Source organism: Nanorana parkeri, unplaced genomic scaffold (genome assembly GCF_000935625.1).
Source record: "Nanorana parkeri isolate BGI_ZX_2015 unplaced genomic scaffold, ASM93562v1 scaffold1589, whole genome shotgun sequence".
NCBI classification, from domain to species: Eukaryota; Metazoa; Chordata; class Amphibia; order Anura; family Dicroglossidae; genus Nanorana; species Nanorana parkeri.
In genome coordinates this window covers 121,049-140,835 of record NW_017307857.1, presented here as the reverse complement: position 1 = coordinate 140,835, position 19,787 = coordinate 121,049, and the positions used below count along the sequence as shown (strand labels likewise).

Below are 19,787 nucleotides of genomic sequence, written 5' to 3'. Positions count from 1 at the left end.
ATAAATATATATATATTTATTTACATACAGGGCTCAAAATTTCCACTCGCCCCCTTGCAATTAATGAGTGAAAATTGCATGGGGGCGAGTGGAAATTGATTCACTGACTCAGGTACTCAGTCCTTGACTCCTGAAGAAGTTCGAGGCAGCTTCCTGTGTGCCAAAGCTCACCTCTGAGTGCCCTGTCCATGTTAAAGATGGCCACCACAATGCAGCCATCTTTAACAGGGAAATGCACACAGGAAGTCCAGGGGAGGAATAACTGACCACACGCTAGAGGGTCCCTACTTATGCAGTCGGCCTGGCATAAGCTCAAGTGCCAGGCCCCTGCCAGCAAGTAATTAGATGGGGGGCATAAAGATGGGTCTGGGTGCCCTGTGTGTGTATATGTTATGCCCTGTGTGTTTTGCTGTCTCTGTATGTGTAATGTGTGTGTGTTGTGCTGGTTGTATAATGCCCAGTGCACTGTGTGTTTTGCTGAGTGTTTGTGTTATGCCCTGTGTGTTGTTCTGTGTATGTGTTATGCTCTGTGTGCTTTGTGTGTGTGATGTGCCGTGTGTGATGTGCCGTGTGTTGTGCTGTGTGTGTGTTATGCCCTGTGTGTTGTGCTGTTTGTGTTTGTTATACTGTGCATCATATGGTTTGTGACTGTGATATGTCATGTGTTGTGCTGTGTGTGTATGTTATGGAGTGAATTTCGAGTATATACGGTAGTTAAGTATAGGGCTCAATCAATTTGGGTGGAATTCACACCATATTGAGTGTGAGGAGGGCTTACATGTCTGGTGGGTTTATTTTTATCTTTTTTTTAAAATGGTGGAATTAAAGGTGGGAGAGGGCGATGTTAAAGGAGGGGAGACGGGCAGGATAGGATGGGATGGGGTAGGTTCAGGCAGGGCAACTGGTGGCGAGTAACTTTTAATTCCTGGCTAGTAGCTCAGGACCTGAAATTTTGAGCCCTGTGTGTGTGTGTATATGTGTATATATTTTGAAGAATATGTGTATACGACATTGAAGAAATGACACTTTGCTACAATGTAAAGTAGTGAGTGTACAGCTTGTATATCAGTGTACATTTGCTGTTCCCTCAAAATAACTCAACACACAGCCATTAATGTCTAAACCCCTGGCAACAAAAGTGAGTACACCCCTAAGTGAAAATGTCCAAATTGGGCCCAATAAGCCATTTTCCCTCCCCGGTGTCAGGTGACTAGTTAGTGTTACAGGGTCTCAGGTTTGAATGGGGAGCAGGTGTGTTAAATTTCGTGTTATCGTTCTCACTCTCTCATACTGGTCACTGGAAGTTCAACATGGCACCTCATGGCAAAGAACTCTCTGAGGATCGGAAAAAAAGAATTGTTGCTCTACATAAAGATGGCCTAGGCTATAAGAAGATTGCCAAGACCCTAAAACTGAGCTGCAGCACGATGGCCAAGACAATACAGCGGTTTAACAGGACAGGTTCCACTCAGAACAGGCCTCGCTATGGTCGACCAAAGGAGTTGAGTGCATGTGCTCAGCATCATATCCAGTGGCTGTCTTTGGGAAATAGACGTATGAGTGCTGCCAGCATTGCTGCAGAGGTTGAAGGGGTGGGGGGTCAGCCTGTCAGTGCTCAGACCATACAGCGCTCACTGCATCAAATTGGTCTGCATGGCTGTCGTCCCAGAAGGAAGCCTCTTCTGAAGATGATGCACAAGAAAGTTTGATAGACTAAGGACATGGATTACTGGAACCATGTCCTGTGGTGATCTGATGAGACCAAGATACACTTTTTTGTTCAGATGGTGTCAAGCGTGTGTGGCAGCAACCAGGTGAGGAGTACAAAGACAAGTGTGTCTTGCCTACAGTCAAGTGCTAAACAAATATGTCCCAGTAATACAATAATGTTTTTTTCATCTTTTAAAGGGACACAAAATCTAATTCAGTAAACAAGGGTTATAGGGCCACCTAAAAGGAATATATACTAGTTAGTGTTAGGTTAGTGTCCTTAGTTGGATGGATGTCTTTTTCTCAGCTCTGCGGTTAAAGACTTCGAGATTTCCTCTCCAGTCATCAGCTCCTGACAGATTCACACTCCACCTATCTAGTCTTGGAGAGCATCTCCAGTGTGCCATTGTGCGCAAACTTCCCAGTGATTTTACATGGTAAATTGTCTCCCACAGTCCTGCAGTGTTTTCTACCTGCAGGACACCCCTAGACGTGCTTGTACTGGTCTCTGCTATGTGTGTCAGACCTTTGTGGCTGGGGTGTCACTGCAGAAGTACTTTTCATGGCCAGGGCCATTGCATCTGTTGACAAGCCTGACCCTATCTCAGAAGACTCACTGTTATGTTTTCAGGCTGATGGTGCATATTCTGTTGGTAGGGAAATCTCTCCTAATTACTCCTTTTACCTAGGGCACCGTGTCTGCTATCTTTGCTGCCTTTTCTGTTCTGCCCTTTCATGGCAGTGAAGGGTTAAGAATTCCTTGGGTCCTGTGGTCACACAGGTAGGGGCAAAGCCAAATGCACTTGCTCCCAGGTTCTGAAAGGGGCTGGGAGCAAATGCATTTGCACATAGGGAATAGTCTTCTCTCCCTGTCTGCTCATTTTTTAGTTCCTCCTGCTCGGCCGGTCTACACCCTGAGGGAAACACAGCAGGATTTTGCAGGAAGAATCCTACAGGACCATTTGTCTTTTTTCAGCCTGACCAAAAAAAACCTTGTTTTGCAGTACCATTTAACAGTAATCCACACTCAGAAAAAAACTCAAACTTAAATCAATGAGTCACTGAGCAGATCTGCCAGTTGACGAAACGCGTCAAGGGGCGGATCTGACTGACGTGTGGGATATACTGCATTTGTTCATTAAAGATCCTATTTATTTTTCTGGCCGGACGAATTTTCGAGTTTTTATAGCTGAATAGTTTGAATTTAAGTCGGGAGAAGCCGCCACACACGAAACCTGAGAGCGGTGGTGAGAGCGCTGTTCAAGGAACGGAGACGGCTTTTTCTCTTCATGCGGCATCAACAGGGGAGCTGATATATTTTACAGATGAGATCGTACACCCAGGAGGGAATTTTGTCTAAAAACGCTGTGTTTAATCACTGCATCTGGGGGGCGTGGCTTGGCGCATGGAGCGGTGAGACGTAAATCGGCTCGTCTCCCGCTCAAGGACACACTATACTGCAGACAGCAGCGGCTTTCCCCCGGGCATCACCGGCAATGAGTGACCGGAAGAAGAAGGGGAAGAAACAGAAGTGAACGGGTCCTGCGCCGCGGGAATTAACCCGTTTTTTCACCCGAACGGCGCCCGCGGCCTCTGCGGCCTCAGGCAAATCCAAGATGGCGCCGCCGGAACTATCTCCCCCGCACTCTGAGGCTCCAGACTGGGAACAGGTGAGCCAGCCATATGAGGGACATTCTCCCCAGGGCTCAGGAAAGCTATCCCACCACCCCATTAGGGTTGACCGGGCCCCAGCAGATCATACCTTGCAGCAGGGGAGCCAGCCACAGGAGAGAATCTCTCCACATAGCCAAGGGGGTTTGTCCCACCGCTCCAGAAGCAGCTCTCAGGCCTCCCTCAGCTCTCACGGAGGTTGGGACATGGAAGCATACATTAAAGCCCTGCCAACTATGAAAGACATTGAATCCTGTTTTTCACGATTTGAAGCCACATATAAAAAGGAAATGTCCACCTTAAAAAAAGACATAAGCACCAGATTAGAAGATGTTGAACAAACTTCCTCTGATTTGAGAGCCCGGCTGCATGTGCACGATGCCACCTTGCAAGAGCACACAGTGTTACTGCATCAACTGATTTATCAGCAGGATGATCAAGAGAACAGGAACCGATGCAATAACGTCCGCATCAGAGGTCTCCCTGAGTCTGTGGAACCCAGGGACCTGGAAGATGCTGCAATCACTCTCTTCAATCAGATCCTGAATAAGCCTAAGGACACCCCTATTGAAATAGACAGGATCCATAGAACATTAGGGGCTAAACGTCCTGACCGCTCCAACCCCAGAGATGTTATATGCAGGATCCACTTCTTCAAACTTAAAGACGACATCATGAGAGCAGCTCGCACGCAAGACGCCATCGTATTCAATGACTCCCCAATACTGCTATTGCCGGATCTTTCTGCCAACATTGGTCTCCGCATCTGGTCTGACCATGCCCCCGTCTTTCTCACCCTAGGTGTTCCCAGTGTTCGACGCACACATTTCTCGTGGCGACTAAATGACAACTTGTTAAACGATCCCCTATGCTTAGACGAGATAACGGCTTCAGTGCGGAATTTTACGTTAGACCATGCCAGTGACACTACTCACCCGCTGACCCAATGGGAAGCGCTTAAATGCGTAGTTCGAGGCATTTTTATAAAACACGGATCTCGCCTCAAGAAAGCTAGAGCCACCCGCGTTACTGAGCTCCTGGTTTCTATAGCGACACTGGAGGGTATACATAAATCTACACGACTTGATACCACTTATGTGGAACTATCAAATGCCCGGCGGGAATTGTTATCTATTTTAGACTCCAGCTCACGCATTGCACGAGACAGGGCTTGTAAAGTAAGATACGAATCTGCTAACAAATGTGGACGTCACCTGGCTAGAACGTTACATCCCCGGCCCCCGCGGGCCTTTATCCCTTATATCCTGGACCGTCAGTCTTCTAAACTTCACTCCACCCAGAGCATTGCAAGTGAATTTCGTAGATATTACTCAGGTCTATACAACCTTCCTGCCCCACCCCAAGACAGGTTAGCCGGAAATGACACCCGACTCTCTGACACACTACATCACGCAAACTGCATTACCGACCATAGAGCGCACTGTTTCACTGGAACTGGAGTCTCCTTTTTCCCAATCTGAGGTAGACGTGGCTATCCGAACCCTGAAGACGGGTAAATGTGCGGGCCCGGATGGCTACTCGCCCCGGTTTTACAAGGTGCTCTCTGATCTGGTGTCCCCGATTTTAACGCGAACCTTTAACTCAATAGATGATAAGCACCCTTTTCCCTCTACTATGCTGGAGGCGAATATTTGTGTTATCCCCAAACCTGGTAAAGACGCTTCCCTATGTCAGAACTTTAGACCGATATCGCTACTTAACGTCGATGTCAAATTATTCTCCAAACTCCTGGCACTTCGTATCTCCCCATCTTTACCGTCCATTATCAACCCAGCACAAGTAGCCTTCATACCAGGGAGAAAGGCTAGGGAGAACACCATTAAAACGATTCACCTGATCTCTCACATTCAAAAACACCACACCAAAGCATGCCTACTATCCATAGATGCGGAAAAGGCATTCGATCGTGTGGACTGGAGGTTCCTCCGCCAGACTCTTCTCCAAATTGGTATGGGGCCGACTACTATTGCCAGGATCATGTCTCTATATTCCTCCCCCACGGCGAGGGTAATGGTGAACGGCTCGTTTTCCGAGCCGTTCTCTATTTCCAACGGCACTAGACAGGGATGCCCTAACTCCCCCCTTCTATACATTGTAGTCATGGAACACTTAGCACAAGCCATACGAAAGAACCCCGATATACATGGGATCCCCACGATATCGTTTCACCATATGATGTCTCTGTTCGCAGATGACCTACTTCTGTACATCACACGTCCTCATATCAGCATCCCGGCGCTCCTCAGGGAATTCGACAGATTCGGCAGGCTCAGTAATTTTAAAGTTAACATGGCCAAATCCACTGCCCTGAACCTTACGCTACCGCCCTCGACGGTAACCCTTTTACGCAGCAATTTCCCCTTCCAATGGCAGACCCGTTCTCTCACTTATTTAGGCATATCCGTCACAGCTAACTTAGCAGATCTCTTCCCACTAAACTACTTAACCCTTCTGGGGTCCCTCCGCCTAGCCTTTGAGTCGTACCACAATATAAAGTTATCATGGTTTGGCAAAATGGACACCTTGAAGATGGAGACCCTACCAAAACTACTATACCTCTTCCAAACTATCCCCATAGGTCCCCTGAAGCACTTCTTTTGTACCCTGCGATCCATGGTGAATCGCTTTATGTGGCACAAGGGATACTCCCGTATCCGATATAACGTTCTATGCAGACACAAATCCCAAGGGGGGGTGGGCCTGCCCGACTTTGAGAAATACCACAGGGCCGCTCTCCTATCCAGGATCGTAGATTGGTTCCCACCTCCCTCATCTCAACCCAAACCCACGCTATTGATTGAACGGGACCTGAGCCCGGTAGATCTTAGAGCCCTACCGTGGAACCCTCCCTGCGAAGTTGCAGTGCTATCTCGTCCATCCCCTCTTACTAGTGCTACTCTGAAATCGTGGCTTTGATACTCCCAATGCCCCCTCTCTTACCACTATATCTAGTCCTCTCTCCCCCCTATTTGACAACTCACTGTTCCCCACGGGGATCGCCATTTCCTCGGTTGGGGGCTACAAAAGGAATGACTGGCCCACAGCCAAAGACTTTCTCCATGCCCTTACTGGCCGTTTTGTAACACTGGCAGCGGGCGAAACGGACCCTCCAGCTAACTGGCTGCTAGACATACAATTGTCCGGCGCTTAATGCCTCGGGACAAAATAATCTTCTATCTCTCAATCTACCCTCCTTTCCCTACTCTTTTCTATCTGTCTTCCTCTCTCCACGTTCTTCCTGACACAACCTGAAGTTCAAACGTCCGTTTGGAAAAGGTATCACGAGATGTTGGCGAGAAGCGCGCTAGATTACCAAGTATATATTGCGAGAAGGCTTACCCTTCTGAGATGCGCACCACACACCGCATTTGTGCCTTATCATTTGAGATATGTATACTGAAAAAAGCCAATACGCACACTGGCCTTAGGTTACCATTGCCAACCTTCAAATGTTATACTCTGGACCCCATGTATTACGTTGTCATGTATTACAATGTTTGAGTACTGTTTTGGACTGTTTGAAAACTGTTGGAAAACTAATAAAAACTAATTCAACACTAATCACTGCATCTGGTGAGTACATACCCATACGGGGTCGTATGGCACATAGAAGAAATCACTGAGGAAGTTTTGTTTCACTTTTTTCATCATTGGATTGTATGTGGACTGGTCACTTCTTATTGATTTATTTTTGGTTACATTTAAGACTGAATCAGTTTACTACATTTGATGTTTCATTGTATCCATTTTTTGACACTTTTGTTACACAGGGGTTGCTTTCTATATCCGAATTGATTTATATATTTATCACTCAAAATAAGGTTTTTCACTGCAGGATTTCATTATCCATCACCATTATAGATTTTTGGTTGTCATAATTATTTATTTTATATATTTGGATCCTCAGTATAGACATTTTTCACTTTGGATGATTTTTATTTATCACTAAAGGAACGTTAGTTTTTCTAGTGTTTATTAACTAATCTTCACTTTATGGATTATATGAATTTTCACACTTGTTAATTGGATTGATTCTATTAGGTTTATTTTACCTAATTTATTTATTCACTTATTTTTTTACTTATATATTTACACTCAGCGCTGTGTTTATACCATTAGTACCATTGCCAGTTTCACGCAAGAAGTCCTCAATTAAACATCCCTCCATTGTAGAACAGATCTCCCCTGTCATTAGAGACTGTCATGGGGACATCTCTCTGGAGTGTTAATACTTCCAGCAGGTTGTTCCTTTCTCTGACTTGAAAGGGGCTGTCTATGGATGCCAGCCGGCACAGTTGGGGGAGGGGGGTCCTGGGCACTCGGTTAGTGCAGGAGTGTTAGTGCCTGATGAAAACGCAGTTGTCAATCAACGTCTTGTTTGCGATTCGCTACAACAGATTTAAAAGCTATAGGAAAGTTTACCCTTCCAAAAATAAAGTTAAAGCCCTCAACTTCCCTCAATCTGGAGTACATTGTATTGTATGTAAGCAGCTTAAAATAAATCTTAGAGTATATTCTCTGAGAGACAATAGCCACAAACATTATTGAGTGCGAGAAAATCAGAATAGGCCAGGAGAGGTGTCAAAAGCTAGTAATGGTGGCAAATATGTTTTTTTTGGGGGGAGGGGAGGCGCAGATGACAACTAAAAGTTTAGTTTGTAGCAGGGGTTTTGTAGTAATCCAAAACGTATTAATTTTAATATCGAGCCAGTCCACACTATCGGGGGACAAGACTCGCCTCTCTGTAACGAAATCTGCTGTGCTGAAGACCCCCTCAGGCGGCAACCTACTGGCTGCAGGCAGTGGCGTAACAACCGTGGGGGGGCGAAAAAAAATGTTCTGCCCCGGGCGCCCATAACTCTGGTTACGCCACTGGCTGCAGGGCAAGCCACCAGCTCCAGTGCATACTGTTCAAGCCCCTGCACATGCTGTGGCTGCATAACATAGCTACTCTGTGATAGAAAAGGCAGATGTGCCCTGCCTCTAAAGCACAGCCACTGCTTGGACATGCAAAACCTGCTTGCCTCCCTGGTGCCTCCTTGTTCAGAACTTCTACCTTTTACTTTAGGCCTGGCTTATTAAAGGGGATTGCCTAAATTTAATGTCAGCTATGGCAATAGGGGGAATAAATATGTGGTGCTTTGGTGCACACTATTGTGATGACATTCTGCAAACAAAGGGCAGTTTTGCCTGTGTCAGCAACAAATGTACTCTGTGGACCTAGCAGAATAAAATATACTTCACCCGCAAAAAAACAAACCCTGAACTGCTAAACCCCAACCCAATGTTTGTTTTTTACCTTGCAAAAAAAATTAAAATATGGATAAACGTAAAATTAAAGAAAATACAATTGACCCCATTAAAACAAACAAACAAACAAAGGCCCAGTAGATGAACAGCAACTACACTTGTTACTGACACACACAGAAAGGTAGTCCTAGAAGGGACTGTTGAGACTGTACTGTGAACACAGGGGATACATAAGAATATGTAGCTTACCACAGGGCTCAAAATTTCAAGTCCTGAGCTACTAGCCAGGCCTTAAGAGTTACTCGCCATCAGTCGCCCCACCTGACCCCTACCGTGCCTGAGCCCTGGCTTACCACATTGAAATCCACATGAATTTACCGCATTATAGTACTGAATGACAACTACCTCTCCCTACACAGACAGTCAGCTGCCCCTAAACTTCTTCAACACACACTGACAAATGGCTGCTGGGAACCCATCTTTTTATAGTGGGGGGGCTGGAACATAACAAAACTTCCGTTATTGGTTCTTTAAAGCCAGCTGACCTAAGTTCAAAGTTCAGGCTGGGGATTATGGTTACCAAAAATTTGGCCTATGAATTTTCGCAATAATTCACAGGGATCGTGAATATTAACTACTTGCCATCTGCCCACTTTAAATACATGGGTGGATGGCGGATGGTTCCCAGCGGGTGGACGAGCCTGTACATAATTTTCTTTTCTGCTTGCCCGCGCCAGCAGAATCCTGCCGGGCATGTACACAGACGGTACCGGCTGTTACATAGAAGCCTTCAGCTGGCTGTACATTGTATTACAAGGTACAATGTGCCTCCCTCCACCACCGATGCCGGTTATTCCAGGCTCTGCTGTCCCCCCTGCAGGCCCAGGACCAGCACAGTGGCTGTCTATACTGAGAAGGAGAGATCAGCATTCCCTCACCGCTTATCTCTCCTCCTGTCTCTCTAAAGGCAGAAGCGATGTGTAGTACATCACATCCGCCTTTAGCTGTCATTTCTCTGGCTGCTATAGCCAGAGAAGAAGCTGGTGAAGCAGACCATTGGGGGTTTTTTGGGGGGGGGTTTTAGTCCCCTATGTGATAGCATTAAAGTAATGTGTATGAAAAAAAAAAAGAAGTTTAAAAAAAAAATGAAAGTCACATTAAAAAAGAATAAAAACACCCCCAAAAAGTTAAGTCCCCCACGCAGATATAAACGGAAATACGCGTTGGGTGCGCCTACATGTGAAAAAACAATTACGCGCGAGCCGTAAGGGAGCCACGGGAGCCGGTATCCTCAGCCTTCATATACCCTAATGAACCTTAAGTGTATTGTGCCTGCTTTCATCTTGTTTTGCTAATGTTTTTTTCTTTCAAGTTTTGCTTCAAGATTGGGGAGACCCTCAGTGCCTTCAGCTATGACATGGATGTCTGTAAGCCTGCTCTCAACATTATTCCCCTCTTACAGACCTTGTCGCTACCCACCTATTTCAGGGTCTGGGAATGGGCGGGGTGGCACTGGGGGCTTTCGGTGGTCCCGACTATATGCATCGCCAAAGTGGAGTTGCACTGATGCTCCTGGGGCGAGGCTGTAGTTTGATTTTTGTTTTTTGAGTCAGTGGGTTGAACTAATGTATTGTGTGTAACATCTGGACTTTTACGATTTTTCCCGGTATGGTCCCCCCATGTCGGGGGCTTGGGGGTCGCTCGACAATTCAACTACAATTTCCTTGCCATGTTCCATTGTATTACCTTATCGAGAGTCCTATGTGGGACTGACCTCTAGCGTTTGGGCGTGCATTGACACTACCAGGCGCTGGGTCTACCGTAGACCCTTCTCGCTCATGAAATGGCTTATGGGTCGATTGTCCGGTGGCTTTTGATCCCCTGGAGGGGGCGAGCTCCATGTTTGGAAACTGTAACTTCTCTGTCCTCCCTCCCTTGTGTTTATGTGTGCCTTCAGCTCGCAATGCCAGCACCCTCATTTCCAAGCCTATTTTTTCCTGTAGCTTGGATTTAATTTGACTGTATGGCTGGGATGGTGGGCCTTGGGTTGGTGCCGGCTGTTCCCAGACCTAGCTGTGTATATTTGATACTGCGCTTCCTTCAGAAGCATGGTTTCCCTGGGAGTGTTTTCTCTTCATACAGGATTGTTAAAATTATAGCTTATGATGAACAGGGGGTTTTAGTTCCTTGCCTGTTGTTGACAGGCTACTTCCCCCACATAGTTTACACTTCCTTCTTGTGGGCCTTTGCTAGTCGGAGACAGACGGGGAGTGAAGTCTTGGACCCCTTTTCATCTATGTCCCTGTGCCTTAGGGTTTGGTATCTGCCAACTGGGGGGGTCATAGGTATCTTAGCTTTGAAGATTAGTCTTCTGTTGGACTCACTTTACCCATGACTGATACAAAGTTGTTATCCTTGAATGTTTGAGGTTTGAACATCCTGGGGAAACACTCTGGTGTGCTCCCGGAACTCTGGCGCTTGTGTGCCTATGTATCTTTCCTACAGGAGACCCATTTTCACACTGATAAGGCCCCTAAATTCTCTAGTTATCGATTCCCTATAAGTTACCATTCCACTAACCCAGACTCTAAAGCGAGGGGGGTCAGCATCCTGATCTCTAGGGGGCAAACTGGTCTCTCCTCTCTCAAAAAGCAGATGGCTTGGGGTGTTATGTTCTTTGGTGTATGTTCTTTATGTCTTCCCAACCAGAACTAATTGGCGTTCCTAGAAGAATGTCTGACTAATCATCGTGAATTCCAAAATTATATTCTCCTACTTGGTAGGGATTTCAATGTAGCCCTTGTGCCACTGCTGGATACCTCCAGGGGTGCCTCTCAGCTATCCTCCACATGTGTTAGGAATATTAAAATGGTACTTAATGCAATGTGTCTGGTTGATGTCTAGTGTTTAACACCCTAGGGTAAAGGACTATACCTTTTACTCGTCCCCTCACCAATCTTACTCTTGCATAGATTACATCCTGGTTTCTCATAAGTTTGCCACAAGTGAAATCTACTTCTATTGAGACCTCTGTACTGTCACATCATGCTCTGGCTCATGCGTTGGCCCTGAGACTGGATAGCTCCAAGGCATGGTCCTGGGAGCTTAATGAAATGCTCTTACAGGAGGGCCCTTTACTCAACTGGATAATCATTTAGAATTGTTCTTCAAAGATATTGAGGGATCAGATGGTTCACCTTTACTGGTCTGGGAAAAAAACATACATTTGTATTTCGGGGGGTTCTTGGGCAGAAGGGAGCAGAGCGAGAAAGGGCTAGAGAGGCATGGGATTCATGAATTGTTGGACCATATCCATGTTCTGGAATCGATACATAAGAGGTCCTTAGCTTCTTCCCACTTAAAAGAGCTCAAATCATTGAGATCCCGTCTTTCGGAACTCAACATTCACCTTGCAACTTGCCGGATTAAAAAAGGTCCTTTTGCGAATTTGGTAATAAACCTGGTAAACATCTGGCCAAATCTGAAATCCTATATCCCTCAGGTGACTATGACCAATGGTCGCAAGTGTGTCCATTTCCAGGACATTTCTGGGGGTTTCAAGGATTTTTATTCTGCCCTCTCTAATATCCCACAACCATTGAGTTCACATTCTATGACACACAAATGCCAAAAGATTATGGATTATCTAGCTTCATCGGGCATCCCCAAAATACCGGCTGAACTGGTGTCTGTGCTAGAGGCCCCAGAGAAGTTTTTGGCTGCCGTTAAGACACTGAAATTGGGTAAGGCCCTGATGACTATTCCGCCAGGTATTATAAAGCTGTTGCGCCTATTCTGGCTCCTAGATTCATTAAGGCCTTCAACTCTATTCGCGATGGTCATTCCCTAGACACTCTGAGGGCTCAAATGATGGTTATCCCCAAGAAGGGCAGAGAACCCGCGTCCTGCTCCAATTACCATCCGATTTTGCTCCTTAACTTGGATCTAAAATTATTTACTAAAATTCTCTCCTCCAGACTTTTACTGGTCATGCAATCTCTCATCTCTGCTGATAAAGTAGGATTCTTGGCTGGTAGAGTGTCCTAAATGCCTTACATCATGCCCAGCAGCCTACCTTTTTGTCTTTTGTCTACTGATGCTGAAAAAGCGTTTAAAAGGATTGATTGGTCTTTTCTGAAAGCAGTCTTTCACCTTGTGGGTCTTGGATAGGGATGGGCTCGATGTTCGTGTAGAGCAAGAGTTTGACTCGAACATCGGCAGTTCATATGTTCGGCGGGCTGTTCGGCCGCCGAGCGCCCCACAAGGCACTCTGCACTGCACAGTGCCTTGTGAGCCTTGGTTGGCTAAAGCCTTGCACCTGACCACAGGTCCAGGTCAAGACTTTGCCCAATGAGGGCACAGTACTCTGTAAGAGCCATGCTTGGGCAAAGTCATGCTGACTTTGCCCAATCATGGCTCACCTGTCAGATGCCCTACAACTGTAAACCCCACTGAATTTTTTTTTTTTTACATGGGGTCCCTCCTAACATTCCTACCAGACCTAAAGGGACTGGTATTGTTTGGAAGGGGGAACCACATGCTTTTTTTTTTTCTTTTTAAATGTAAATGTTTTCATTATAAATGTAATTTTCGCTGCAGCAAGTTCTATACATACTGTATATACGTTTTTTTTTTTAATTGATACATGTCCCCCAGGGCAGTACCTGAATCCCCATACCCTTTTTATGGCCAATAACTTGCATATAAGCCTTCAAAATGGGGACAATTGATTTTCAAAGTTCTAGTCCCATAGATGTTGGCGCGGCAGAGTTTCTTTTTTTTTTAAATCAGAAGTCAACTTTATTGAACAAATGCAAGGTACAACAGTACAGGGAGGCGGTTGCCTCAACAGCATAACATCATCCTCAGAGCAAATCTGGGGTGTAGAAAATCACTTATATATACATGCGTCACAGTGTACATAATGCGGTCTCAGGGTAGTTGTTTGGCTCGATAAATACACTTGTCAAACTGCTATTGCTGCCTTCTTAGTATTATCTGGGCAGTAGGATGTATATCAGGAGCACGGGCGGCATAAAAATATGGTCAGGCTGAAAATACATTGTTAGACTGTGGGGCTTCGTGTATCAGAGCAGCTAATAGTGAGGGATAAACTTTAGTGGAGCGTTTCCCGGTATGCGAAGGCATATATGCGAGAGTATGCCTGTGCTGAATAAATGTAGGGGACACAGGGAGAAGGAAGGCTGGGTTGGAACATAAGGAAGAGCATAAGGGGTAAGGTGTGCGAGAGACGGGGAAAGCCAGAGGGGGTAAGGAAGAGCTGGGTATGTGTGTGGGTCAGGCGCCTAGGGTCTGGGTCTGTACCAGTGCTCAGGGGGGCGCCACAAGCATGGCCCGGAGGTACGCATCCATGCCCTGAAAAGAGGCCCAGGGTCTCCAGGTAGACTGAAAGAGCTCGGAGTGTGGAGGTTAGCTTTTCCATCAGGTACGTCTCGTCTACCTTGGTGAACCACAACTTAAGGGTAGGGCAGGTGGTCTGTTTCCACAGCAGAGGAATGCACTGGCGAGCAGCGTTCAGGAGGTGTCTAGACAGTGATTTTTTGTATTTCCCAATGGACAGGGTACTTAAGTGCAGCAGCAGGGTTGTCCGTCAGATCTACCATCACCAGGTCCTTCAGGATGGCGATCACCCCCTGCCAGAAAGGGAGCAGTAGTGGGCAAGACCAAAATATGTGGAATAACGTACCCGGGGCATTGTGGCATCTCCAGCATAAGGCCGAGACTTGAGGAAACATGGCATGGAGGACTGTAGGGACCCGATACCATCGGGAGGCAATTTTATAGCCCAGTTCTTGGGTCTTAGAAGCGATGGAGGAGTGATGGGCTAGATGAAGTATACAGTCTTTCTGAGCCGGTGTGAAGGTGGTGTTGAGGTCACTTTCCCATTTGGCCAAGAATGTCGGATAGGTCTCCGGGGGGTGAAATCATCATAGAGTATAAAGAGGTTATCGCATGCCGAGTGTGTGTCTCCTCCTTACAGATCTTTTCGAACGGGGTCAAGGGTCTGGAAAGCTGCCGGTGGTTAGGTATGGAGAGCAGAAAGTGCCGCAGTTGGAGGGTACTCCAATGATCCAGAGGGGGTTCTGTCAGACCACGTAGTTCGTTGGCTGATAGCCATCGGCCGGAAAGGATTAGGTCGCCGACTCGGAACTTGTTGGCTTCGCGGAGGCGACGAAAGCGAGATTCGTTGACACCGGGCGAGAAGTCGGGGTCGCCAATGACTGGGATCAAAGGTGATGGGAAGGGGGAGATCTCTGTGGAGCGGAATAACAACCTAGCTAACTGAAGTGTGGGTGCGACCATAGGGTGTGAGTGTGCGGAGGGCGGTAGGGGAGCGGAGAGCCAGGGGAGCCCAGCCAAGGTCGAACTTCCATGCCCACCCATTGCTTAGTTTTCCGATGGCAACACCAGTCCCATACGCGTGCGAGGTGGGTCGCCCTATAGTATTTGACCATATCCGGAAGCCCGATACCCCCTCTGTTTTTGGGGAGGGTAGTGGTACAGTAGAGAATTCGAGGGGGGGCGTTGGACCACAGAAAAGCTGTGAACATTTGGCGCAGGTGGCGGAAGAAAAGAGGTGGGATGCGAATCGGGAGAGCCTGAAATAGGTAAAGGACCTTGGGTAGAGTAGTCATCTTGAGAGCATTGCAGCGGCCAAACCAGGAGAGTAATAGTGAGTGCCAGGACAAAAGGTCCTGTTTGATCTTCTGAATCAGGGGGCCAAAGTTGAGCTCGTATAGGCGCGCAGGGTCCGCTGCTATAAGAGTGCCCAAGTAGGGCAGGGCGTCCGAGGCCCAGGCAAAGGGGAAAGAAGATCGTAGACGCGCTTCCTCCTTCTGAGGGAGGGAGACATTGAGGGTTGCCGATTTGGAGTAATTTACTTTAACCCCTTCGTGACGGGAGACGTACAGTGTACGTCCCGTCACAAAGTGGCTATATGACTGGCCACTGTACGTGCCGAGTTATATTAGCCTCTGTAATGCTGGTAACTGCTGATTCTCAGCAGTTCCATGAAGAAAAGAGGTGGGATGCGAATCGGGAGAGCCTGAAATAGGTAAAGGACCTTGGGTAGAGTAGTCATCTTGAGAGCATTGCAGCGGCCAAACCAGGAGAGAGATAGTGAGTGCCATGACAAAAGGTCCTGTTTGATCTTCTGAAGCAGGGGGGCGAAGTTGAGCTCGTATAGGCGCGCAGGGTCCGCCGCTATAAGAGTGCCCAAGTAGGGCAGGGTGTCCGAGGCCCAGGCAAAGGAGAAGGAGGACCGTAGACGTGCTACCTCCTCCTGAGGGAGGGAGACATTGAGGGCAGCCGATTTAGAGTAATTTACTTTAAAGTTTGAGAGGGAAGCGTAGCGGTCCATTTCCCGCATGAGAATTGGGAGGGATGATGAGGGATCGGAGATGAAGAAAATCAGGTAATCTGCGAAGGCTGCTACTCTATGCTCCCCTGAGCGTTTCAAAAGGCCCCGAAAGTCAGGGAGGGATCGCACATGGCAGAGGAACGGCTCGAGGGTAAGGATGAATATGAGCCGGAAGAGGGGGCATCCCTGCCTTGTGCCGTTAGAGATGGGGAAAAACTCATACCTGGACCCAGGCCTATGTGGCGAAGGGTGGCCTGGAGAAGGCGCCATTCCACCCTATCAAATGCCTTCTCTGCATCGGTGGATAACAGCAGCAAGGGTGACGGGGCGGAACGGGCATGGTGTATCACGTTAAGCACTCTGGAGGTGTTGTCCCTAGGCTCCCGTCCCGGGACGAAGCCCGTTTGGTCTATGTGCACAAGGCCAGGGATATGAGGGAGCAGCCTGTTGGCTAGGATCTTGGCAAATACCTTCAGGTCCAAATTAACGGGACGGTAGCTGCAGCATAGAGACGGGTCCTTACCTGGTTTGGGTATGACCGCTATGTGGGCCCTAAGGGAATCCCTGGGGAGAGAGGAACCCGTCAGAAGGGAGTGATATGCTTCCAGGAAATGGGGTGAGAGAATATGGGAAAAGGTTTTGTAGTATGGCAATGTATAGCCGTCAGGGCCAGGCGCTTTACCCATTTTGGCCTGCTTGAGCGCCACGTCGTATTCCTCTTGGGAGATCGGAATTTCCAGTTGGTCTCTTATCTCAGGTGATAGAGTGGGCATCCCCGATTCCCTAAGATACTGTGTCAGGGTCAAACTGTCAGGGGAATTGGGGAAAGTGCCAGATCCAGCTCCAAGATTGTACAACGCGCTGTAAAAGCACTGGAATTCCTTGGCCATGTCAGTATGAATGTCGTCTGTCGGGAGCCCCGCATGGCCAATGCCAAGCACCTACCCGGTTTATTAGAAAGCTTGTATAAGGTATGATGGCCTTTCAAAAGGCCTTGACGTACTTTGGAGAGGAGGAGGTCGTTGAGTTCCTTTCTGAGTAGGACCAACTCCTTAAGATGGGTAGCCGCCAACGATTTTTTGTGAGCGGCATCCAGAGTGTGAAGTCTGGCAAAGAGCTGGGCCACCCTCACTGCCCCCTCCCGTTTCCTACGTGCCGAATCAAGACACCCCGAACGACGCACTTATGCGCCTCCCAGATCACTGAGGGTGTCAGGGATTCGGAGGAGTTCTCTGAGAAGTAGGAACTGATCGTACGTTCTAGCTCAGAGCGTATCCCCGGGTCCTGTAATAATGACTCATTTAGACGCTACGAGGGGCTCTTGGGCACAAAAGGGAGGAGGTCTAGCGCCATGTGGACTGGGGCGTGGTCAGACAGCAGAATATCACCAATTGACGCGTCGACGACCAAGGATAGGTCCTTGTGTCGGAGAAAGAAATAGTCTAGGCGCGAATACGTGTTGTGGGAGACAGCAGGAAAGGTGGGATGAGGGAGTAGTGGAAGTGGAGCAAAAGAGGCAAGGTCAGGCGGAGGCGCCTACACCAAGACAAGGAAGACTACAATAGGCGGATAGCCTAGGCAATAGCGAAATTGTACCCTCCGATCTAGCGATGGGAGGGTACCACCTATTAGGGGTGTGTGGATAGAACTAAGCAAGTGAGAGGAACCTCGGGGAGGTGCAGTCACTTGTGCCAGACACAATAAATTAAATCAAAACATTACTTAGATTTAAAAAAAAGAAAGGAACATAACAGAACATAAGAAACCAGAAACCAGGAACCTATTAGCCCGTGGAGCCGGTACTTACACGGGGCAAGGTCCTCCAATGGACGGAGTGTCCCCGTCGCCAGTCCCCATGGCCCAGCAGCTCTGTATTCCCACCCGAATGGGGGAGCGAGTCAAGTCCGTGAGCAGGGAGTGGATGGGGCGGGCATTCCACCACCGCCCCACAGAGGGACGAGGGGAAGGCACACACACACACTGTGGCACAGGGGAGGGCGACCGAGCATCAGCAAGAGACCAAGCGTCTCAACCGGTCAGCATCCGGACAGCCCAGAGACATTGGTGGGAGCCGGTAAGTATGGTGACCAGGTGGAGATCCTAACGTCCCAGCCCCTCCAGAGACCGGCCACGACTGGGAGGGGGGGGGAGGAAGGAGTGTCCACCCCACCCCTCGGCACCAAACAGCCACGTCAGGGGCAGTGGGGTCACATCATTCTGCACAACAGTCTAAACATGGCATAAAGCGAGAAACAGTCAAAACAAAACAAGAGTAAAAACACCGGGCCACAGTAAGAGGTAGCCTGGGGGGCCCAAGGCTCACCTCCACCCACCCTCCCCCCCACACCAGGTGGACTGGGTTCCGTAACCTAGAAGAGAAGGGAGCAAAACATTAGTCACCTTGGCCGGGAGCTGGTCAGGTGAGTGCAGCTGGAATGTAGAGTCATCTGGCCAGACGATGAGGTGGAACGGGTGTCCCCAGCAATAGGTGGCTGAGGCAGAGCGGATGAGGTCCAACAGGGGACGCACCAGGCGTGTATGGCGGGAAAGATCCGGCATGATACGGACGATGGCGCCATCAAAATCAGAGGGGCCCTGCCGCCAAGCCTGTCTGATAATTTCCTCCTTCACGGCAAAGAAGTGCACCCTACATAGGACATCCCTGGGCGCGGAGGGCGAGCACCAGTGACCCTGTGGACCCGGTCAAGCTCCAAGGCCGCATCGTGGGGTTTACCCAGGAGGGTGTTAAGAACGGCTGCCACAGTGTCCCTGAGGTGGATGCCAGTTGTAGCCTCCGGGATGCCCCACAGGCGGAGGTTGTTCCTACGATTACGGTTTTCGGAATCGTCCAGACGGAGGTGCATGGATAGGAGGCGGGAATTAGTCAGCCTGGCGTCCTCTTCCAGGGCTTCCATCCTGGCTGACAGAGCGGTGGTGGCTGTCTCCACTGAAGTGACTGAAATAATCGTATTTATTTTATATTGTCGTTTCACTTTACCTACGATTTATAAGGTATTATTTTATGAGTTGTTTGGCAATGTTTTTAGGAGTGACATTTACATTTTGTTTTCTGATTTCTGTTACAAAGCTTCCCAATTGTTGTGTAATCTGACCTTGTTGAAAGTATATTCAAGTTTTCACTGTGATTTGACACTGTTCAAAGTATTATACTATTATTATTATTCGTTTTATTATTACATAATCAAACTTAAAAGATCTAAAACAATTCACCTTTTTAGGTAACTCCTTCCTCCAAAATTGTTGGAGACTTGGCACAATTTATGGTACACAACGGACTCTCACGTGAACAAGTGGAGACTATGGCAGATGAATTATCCTTCCCATTGTCTGTGGTCGAATATTTGCAGGGCTATGTTGGAATTCCTTATGGTGGCTTTCCAGAACCTTTACGATTCAAGGTAAATGCTTCATTTAGTTTATATGAAACATTTAGCCATTACATTTTATAATAACTTAGGTCATCTAAAACTTTTAATAAAAGCAATGTACAGTATGTATTAACCCATTTATCTGACTATACTAAACTGATGAAAATGTTTCTTGGATTGGCTTATGTTGCTTGACTGCTGTTTACACAATGATAGTAAACCAAAAGCATTGAGTCATGTAGCAATTTCTGAAAACAGTCTAAAAAAAATAGTCTGCCGATGCCTCAAATGCTTGGGTTCCCTCTGCCCTTGGACTTGCATCACACACACATACCGTATATATATCTATATCTATATATATATAT

General features: G+C 47.6%; 1 protein-coding gene across 1 annotated transcript in view; it reads left to right on the top strand.

Annotated features, from left to right (window-relative positions):
* LOC108798930 (pyruvate carboxylase, mitochondrial-like) overlaps nucleotides 1-19,787 on the top strand; it is a 73,944-nt gene that overhangs the window by 1,667 nt on the left and 52,490 nt on the right. Inside the window, exon 2 of the mRNA XM_018570737.1 lies at nucleotides 19,273-19,452. Coding sequence (XP_018426239.1) covers nucleotides 19,273-19,452 — 180 coding nt within the window. The remainder of the gene's footprint in view (nucleotides 1-19,272; nucleotides 19,453-19,787) is intronic.